The 7808-nt window shown below is 51.7% G+C and overlaps 1 protein-coding gene across 1 annotated transcript in view; it reads left to right on the top strand.

Annotated features, from left to right (window-relative positions):
- The first annotated feature begins 3440 nt into the window (after positions 1-3440).
- Positions 3441-7808, top strand: part of LOC140404072 (chromobox protein homolog 6-like) — a 5266-nt gene continuing 898 nt past the window's right edge. The window contains exons 1-5 of the mRNA XM_072492447.1: positions 3441-3716; positions 3831-3874; positions 3993-4058; positions 4229-4295; positions 7625-7808. The exon at positions 7625-7808 is cut by the window's right edge and continues 898 nt beyond it. Coding sequence (XP_072348548.1) covers positions 3648-3716; positions 3831-3874; positions 3993-4058; positions 4229-4295; positions 7625-7808 — 430 coding nt within the window. The 5' untranslated portion in view covers positions 3441-3647. The remainder of the gene's footprint in view (positions 3717-3830; positions 3875-3992; positions 4059-4228; positions 4296-7624) is intronic.

Below are 7808 nucleotides of genomic sequence, written 5' to 3' on the forward strand. Positions count from 1 at the left end.
AGGAAGATAGTTAGTACAGTATTAAGAGATTACCTTAATAAAGGAGCCTCTAGGCAATAGTGATCATAACATGACGGAATTTCACATTCAGTTTGAGGGTGAGATGTGTGGGTCTAAGACTAGTGTCTTAAACTTCAATAAAAGCAATTAAAAGGTTTGAAGATAGATTGCGGTGAAGTGAACTGGGAACTTAATTAAAGGGCAGGTGAGAGAATGTGCAGACTCTGGGAGAACGTGCAGACTCCGGACACAGACAGTAACCCAGTAGGGAATCGAACCTGGACCCTGGTGCTGTGAAGCCACAGTGCTAACCACGTGTGCTTCCGTGCTGCCCTGCCTAATGGGGGGAAAAGGAAATGTTGGAAACGTGGAGTGGATATTTTGCACCTAACTTCATGAGTAGAACTAGGAACATTCCTCGTCACAATGGACGTCTCGGCACTCTATACCAGCATCCCCCATGACAACGGCATTGCTGCAACAGCCTCAGTACTCAACACCGACAACTGCCAATCTCCAGATGCAATTCTGCAACTCATCCGATTCATTCTGGATCACAACGTCTTCACCTTCGACAACAAGTTCTTCATCCAGATGCACGGAACAGCCATGGGGACCAAATTCGCACCCCAATACGCCAACATCTTCATGCACAAGTTTGAACAAGACCTACTCACCGCACGGGACCTTCAACCGACGTTATACACCAGATACATCGATGACATTTTTTTCCTTTGGACCCACGGCGAAGAATCACTGAAACGACTACACGATGACATCAATAAGTTCCATCCAACCATCAGACTCACCATGGACTACTCTCCAAAATCAGTTGCATTCTTGGACACACTCGTCTCCATCAAGGACGGTCACCGCAGCACTTCGCTTTACCGCAAACCCACGGATAACCTCATGATGCTCCACTTCTCCAGCTTCCACCCTAAACACATTAAAGAAGCCATCCCCTATGGACAAGCTCTCCGTATACACAGGATCTGCTCAGACAAGGAGGAGTGTAACAGACATCTACAGACGTTGAAAGATGCCCTCGTACGAACGGGATATGGCGCTCGACTCATCGATCGACAGTTCCAACGCCCCACAGTAAAAAAACGCACCAACCTCCTCAGAAGACAAACATGAGACACAACCGACAGAATACCCTTCGTCGTCCAGTACTTCCCCGGAGCGGAGAAACTACGTCATCTTCTTCACAGCCTTCAGCACATCATCGATGAAGATGAACACCTTGCCAAGGTCAGCCCCACACCCCCACTACTTGCCTTCAAACAACCATGCAACCTCAAACGAACCATTGTTTGCAGCAAACTACCCAGTCTTCAGAACAGTGACCACGACACCACACAACCCTGTCATGGCAATCTCTGCAAGACGTGCCAGATCATCGACATGGATACCACTATTACACGTGAGAACACCACCCACCAGGTACGCGGTACATACTCGTGCGACTCGGCCAACGTTGTCTACCTCATACGCTGCAGGAAAGGATGTCCCGAAGCGTGGTACATTGGCGAGACCATGCAGACGCTGCGACAACGAATGAACGGACATCGCGCGACAATCAGCAGGCAGGAATGTTCCCTTCCAGTCGGGGAACACTTCAGCAGTCAAGGGCATTCAGCCTCTGATCTCCGGGTAAGCGTTCTCCAAGGCGGCCTTCAGGACGCGCAACAACGCAGAATCGCCGATCAGAAGCTTATAGCCAAGTTCCGAACACGAGTGCGGCCTCAACCGGGACCTGGGATTCATATCGCATTACATTCATCCCCCACCATCTGGCCTGCGAAATCCTACCAACTGTCCTGTCTTGACACAATTCACACCTCTTTAACCTGGGATTACCCCATCTCTGGATCTGTAAAGATTTAATCACCTGCTAATGCTCGCATTCCAAGCATTGTCTGGCACCTCTGAATTTGTCTATATATGTGTTTCTGGAGCATACCTCTTCATTCACCTGAGGAAGGAGCAGCGCTCCGAAAGCTAGTGACATCGAAACAAACCTGTTGGACTTTAACCTGGTGTTGTAAGACTTTGTACTGTGCTCACCCCAGTCCAACGCCTCTCCACATCATGGGTAGAAGACACACAAATGGCCCAAGAATACTAAGAAAGAGGTAAACGGTAGGGAGGAACCGAGGGAAAGAGGTAAACGGTAGGGAGGAACTTAAAACAATTGCAATCACTGGCAAGAAGATATTAGTAAGAACATTAAAACCAAAGGCTGTCAAACAGCTGGATCTAATGACCTACATCCGAGGGTCTTGAAGGGAGTGTTTGCAGAGGCAATGGAGGCATCGGTCGTGATCTTCCCAAATTCCCTCGATTCTGTAAAGGACCCAGCAGATTGGGAAATTGCAAATGGAACACCTGTATTCAAGGTAGGAGGGAGACAGACACCGGAAAATATAGGCGCTGGACATTTGTCGTTGGGAAAACGCTTCGATTCAGGATGGGCATTTCGAAAATCATAACACAATCAGCCGGCGTCAACATGTCTTTGTGAAAGGGAAATTATGTCTAATAATTGGAGATCATTTTAAGAAGTAACAAGCAAGGTGGATAAAGGGGAACCTGTAGATTTACTTTATCCAACGTCATTTAGCAATCCGGGTACAGTCCCATGTGGAAGTTTCCTTCACAAAATAAGAGCTCATGGTTCCAGGGGTAACATATTAGCATGGTCAAAGGGTTGGGTTAGCTAACCGGAATCATCGAATCCCTGCAGTGCAGGAGGAAGCCATTCGGCCCATCGAGTCTGTACCAACCAGGGAGTGGCGAGTAGGGATAAATCAAATCTATTTCAGGTTTGCTGCCGATAACCAGCGGAGTGCTGCAAGGGTCCTCAACTATTTATCATCAATGACATGCATGGGCTGGATGCACAGTTGCTCAATTTGCTAAAGGCACAAAAATAGGTGGGAAGGTAAGTTGCGACGAGGACAAGAGTCTGCAAAGGGACACAGACAAGAGCTTTGCGATCATGAAATAGCGCTATACGAATGCAATTGTTAGAAAAACTCAACCCCCTCCACTTCTCATAGCTCCATAATCGCCCCAAATTTATCCAACCCCCCCTCCCGAAATTGCAAAACCAAATCTTGCTCTGCGCTGCAAATATTTATTTGACATTTTTGCAGGAAAGGTGCAATGATTGTGGGACCATTGCACTTTCCAACAGCTCGGGGGCGAGGCTGAACGAACGGGCCGGTCTCGTCTCTCTGCAGCCAGGACTTTGATCTCGATTTTAAAAAAAATGCAAACACAGGGCAATGTCCGCGGCGGTGCAGCAATGCACAGGCTGCGGGAGGGGCTGCGGTATCCTGACCCCCCCGCCCCGGTGCCCCGCTCCCTCCTCCGGCTTCATTAACCCGAGTGGGAGCTTTGCAAACGCGCCCGAGCGGTGCAAACCCATCGCTGTCCCCGGGGGTGCAAGGTCCCTGGCAACCGCCTCCGGGGGGGTCTGGGTCCCTGGCAACCGCCTCCGGGGGTGCAAAGTCCCTGGCAACCGCCTCCGGGGGCCGTGTCGGGGGTCCCTGGCAACGGTGCGGGTCACGTGCGCCGGGGAGGCAGTGGGCGGCTGCGCGCGCGCGCTGGTTGGGTGCAGGCGGCGGAGAGCCAAGATGGAGCTTTCGGCGGTGGGCGAGCGGGTGTTCGCGGCCGAGTCGATCATCAAGCGGCGGGTCCGCAAGGTAAGGAGGAGGGAGCAGTGCACCGCACCCGGGTAATCAATGCAGGAAAAGCCGCCGGGTGCACGCGGCCGCCGGCCTCACTAATGTTTCCCCTTTGCATTTGCACACTGACAGGGCCGCATCGAGTACCTGGTGAAGTGGAAAGGATGGGCGATCAAGTGAGTGTCGGGGCCAGGGCAGAGGGAGAAAAACAAAATTAATGCAAAATAAAAGCAAAGAGGCGCGGTTTGCAAAGGTGCAATAACGAGATCCCCCCCCCCTCCCCCCCAATTGCAGGTACAGCACTTGGGAGCCAGAGGAGAATATCCTGGACGCCCGGCTGATCGCAGCTTTCGAGCAGAGGTACAGAGTGGGGAGGGGGGGGGCGGAGGAATATGTTTTTCTTTCCCCGATCGGGTCCATTTTGGATTTTTTATTTAATTTAATATTTAATATCCGCTGTGCGTGTTGCAAATTGTGCATTTCTGTTGTTTTTCTTCCCCCCCCCCTCCCCTTTTTTGCATTTCTTGCAGGGAGAGAGAGAGGGAGATGTACGGGCCGAAGAAGCGAGGCCCCAAACCCAAAACCTTCCTCTTGAAAGTGAGTCTTTTGACGTTTTTTAAAGCCGAGAGAGAGAGGAAAAAAAAAATCCGAATCGTGTTTTGCAAACTGACGTTTTCACGGTGGGGCTTTTGCAGGATTGGGATAAATGACGACTCCCGTTTGCACTTTGCAGATTCCTGCACATTAAATTCATTCTCCCTGTTTCTGCTTTTGGCTTCTTGTTTACCATTTTGCAGGATGGGCCAGAATTATGGGGGACAGGGGGGGGGGGGGGGGGGTGACACGTCTCTCTTTCCTTCTCTTTTCGTGCAATTGAGGAAAGGCTTGCATTTGTATCCAATTCTGCACAAGCCAAACCGGAGCGCGCTCTCCCTCTCGCCAGTCAACTGTGGAGTGCTCGTTGTCGCAATGTTGGAAAAGCAGCAACCAATTTATCCGCAGCCAGCTCCCAGAGCCATAATTTATAACGTAGCAATCTTTATTGTCACAAGTGACACTGGAATGGAGTTACTGTGAAAATCCCCTAGTTGCCACATTCCGGCGCCTGTTCGGGTACACAGGTGAATTGGACATTCTGAATTCTCCCTCTAACAGCACGTCTTTTGGGACTTGTGGGAGGAAACCCACGCAGACACGGGGACAACATGCAGACTCTGCACAGACAGTGACCCAAACCGGGAATTGAACCTGGAGCTGTGAAGCAACAGTGCTAACCACTGTGCCGTGCATTATTTGCAATAATGACCAGGTCTTCACCACCGTCCAGACCCACAATCTCTTGCCACCCAGAAGGGCACGAGGCAGCAAACACGTGATTTCCCTCACCACCGACTGCAATGTTCCCCTCCGAGTCACTCACCGTCCTGACTTGGACATACATTGGCCGTTCCTTCGCTGTCGTTGGGACAACATCCTGGAACTCCCTCCCTAACAGCACAGTGGGTGTATCTACACCTCAGGGGCTGCAGCGGTTCACGAAGGCGGATCCACCGCCAACCTCTCATGGGGCATTTGGGGATGGGCAGTAAATGCTTTCCAAGCCAGCAACGCCTACGTCCCATAAATGAATGTAATACAATCTGATAGTGACGTTGATGGAATGCTCAGTATTGCCCAGGACCCCGGGGAGAACTGCCCAGCTCCTCTTCGAAATGGATCTTTTGCAGTTCCCCCGCGGAATTCAATCTTTTACTCATCCTGGATTTTAATTTCCCCACCATTGGCGGTCACTCCTTCAGTTGTTCAGTTTCTAGGTTCCCTCCCCCGATATCTCGTGCCTCCCTTTCAAAATGTTCTTTATACAATCGGCTTGGAACGGTGGCACAGTGGTTAGCACTGCTGCCTCACGGCGCCGAAGTCCCAGGTTCGATCCCAGCTCGAGGTCACTGTCCATGTGGAGTTTGCACATTCTCCCCGTGTCTGCGTGGGTCTCGCCCCCACAACCCAAAGATGTGCAGGGTAGGTGGATTGGCCGCGCTAAATTGCCCCTTAATTGGAAAAAATGAATTGGGTACTCTAAATTTTTTTTATTACAAGCCAATAGTATTTAAAAGCTTTTTGACCATCGGCACCAATCGCTCCTTAGAATAGAATCACAGAATCCCTTCCCGTAACAGCCTCCCCGAACAGGCGCCGGAATGTGGCGACTAGGGGCTTTTCACAGTAACTTCATTGAAGCCTACTTGTGACAATAAGCGATTTTCATTTCATTAGTGCAGAAGGAGGCCATTCGGCCCATCGAGTCTGCATCGACCCACTTAATCCCTCACTTCCACCCTATCCTCGTAACCTAATAACCCCACCTAACCTTTTTGGACACTAAGGGCAATTTATCATGGCCAATCCACCTAACCCGCACATCTTTGGACTGTGGGAGGAAACCGGAGCCCCCGGAGGAAACCCACGCAGACACGGGGAGAACGTGCAGACTCCGCACAGACAGTGACCCAAGCCGGGAATCGAACCTGGGACCCTGGAGCTGTGAAGCCACAGTGCTAACCACTGTGCTACCGTGCCACCCTAAGTGCAAGTTGTTGTTTTTTTGGGGGGGGGAGAGCACGGGACACCCAGGCAGTGAGCTGGAGCATTCGACCCACTGTCCTGCCCAATATTTACCCCCAAACCGAAATCACCTGAGCCGCTCATCTCCCTATCGGCACGTTGCCGGGATCTTGCTGTGCACAAATTGGCTGCTGCGTTTCCTACATCCCATCAGGGAGTAGACTTCACAAAGTGTTTCATTGGCTGTAAAGCGCTTTGGGCTAGACCTGGGCTCAGGAAAGGAGCTCTGGGAAATCAGGAATCCCCTCCGGGTGTTGTTTCCGGGGTCGGGGGGGGGGGGGGGGGTTAACTCCCCAACTCTCCAAAATAATGTCACGGAACCCTGCCGTCTGCATGGATTCCGCCCTCGAGTCCCGGAGTGGAACTTGAAACGCCGACCTCCTGATGGAGCGATGTGACAGCGGACACCTCCGAGTATAACCTCGGAAAACCAGAATTTTCATTGGGAAATCTGTGTGTGGGGGGCGAGGGGGTTGGTTGCCGAGCGGGCTCCCGGAATCCCTGGAGCCCCCGTACGGTCAGCGACTGCAGACAGGGTCCCAGTCCGGAGGATGTCGCTGCACAATGTCGTCATTGCCCAAGAGTAGAGAATTGGCATCATATCCAAGATGGGAATGTTGGAATTGTCGAGTGGTATCGCTCTGCATTATTCCCCCCTTTGGTGGGGTTCTGAGCGGGAGGTCACAACACTTGATATTTTCCCCTGGCTGGAGGAGACTGAATGTTATTACTGGCTGGGGGAGGAGGGGGAACAGTGATTGGATGCATCATAGAATAATCAAGTGTGAGATGTCCCGTCTTTTCCTTTTCACTGGTGGTTTATTGCGTTTTTCACATCACTAATATCTCCCGTTTCCCGACCGAGATATATAAATGACAGGGAGGTTTGCCAATTGGAATTTGAATTAATGAAACATTTCCAGATCGAGAGGGGTTGACTATTGGGGTCCCTTAACCCTTGTCCAGTCTGTGTCCCAATTCCTGTTGCCCACTAAGGCAGACATTTGTCCGTTTCCATAGCTGGTTATTCTTGGAACAGGTCGCCTCTGCCTTTGCCGGCTTGTAGCTTGAGTGGCGTCACCCATCATTCGGCACGGGTAACCAGGAATCTCCTTTTACCGTCAGTCGTTGGCGCGTTTGGAAAGATTCACAGGTTGATACCCAAGCTGTTTAGACGCATCTTCCTCGGCCCTCAGGTCCTGGGGTGGGTCTCGAAGGGGAGGCAGGGGCGTGACCCCACTGCGCCACGAAGCCTCCGTAGCTGCTCTGTACTGTGTTGTAACTGCTCTCCATCTGTCCCCCAGGCCCGTGCCCAAGCTGAAGCTATGCGGATAGGGGAGATGCACTTCTCCGTGAAGCCTGGATCCGGGCCGACGGCCAAGATTCCCAGCAGCCTGGCCGCCTACAAGCTGAAGAAGAACATCCGCCGCTGCTACCGGCCGTCCAAACGGAACCTGACGCGCCCTGACCCCCAGCCGGGCCTGAGCG

This window comes from Scyliorhinus torazame, chromosome 29 (assembly GCF_047496885.1).
Source record: "Scyliorhinus torazame isolate Kashiwa2021f chromosome 29, sScyTor2.1, whole genome shotgun sequence".
Lineage (NCBI taxonomy): Eukaryota > Metazoa > Chordata > Chondrichthyes > Carcharhiniformes > Scyliorhinidae > Scyliorhinus > Scyliorhinus torazame.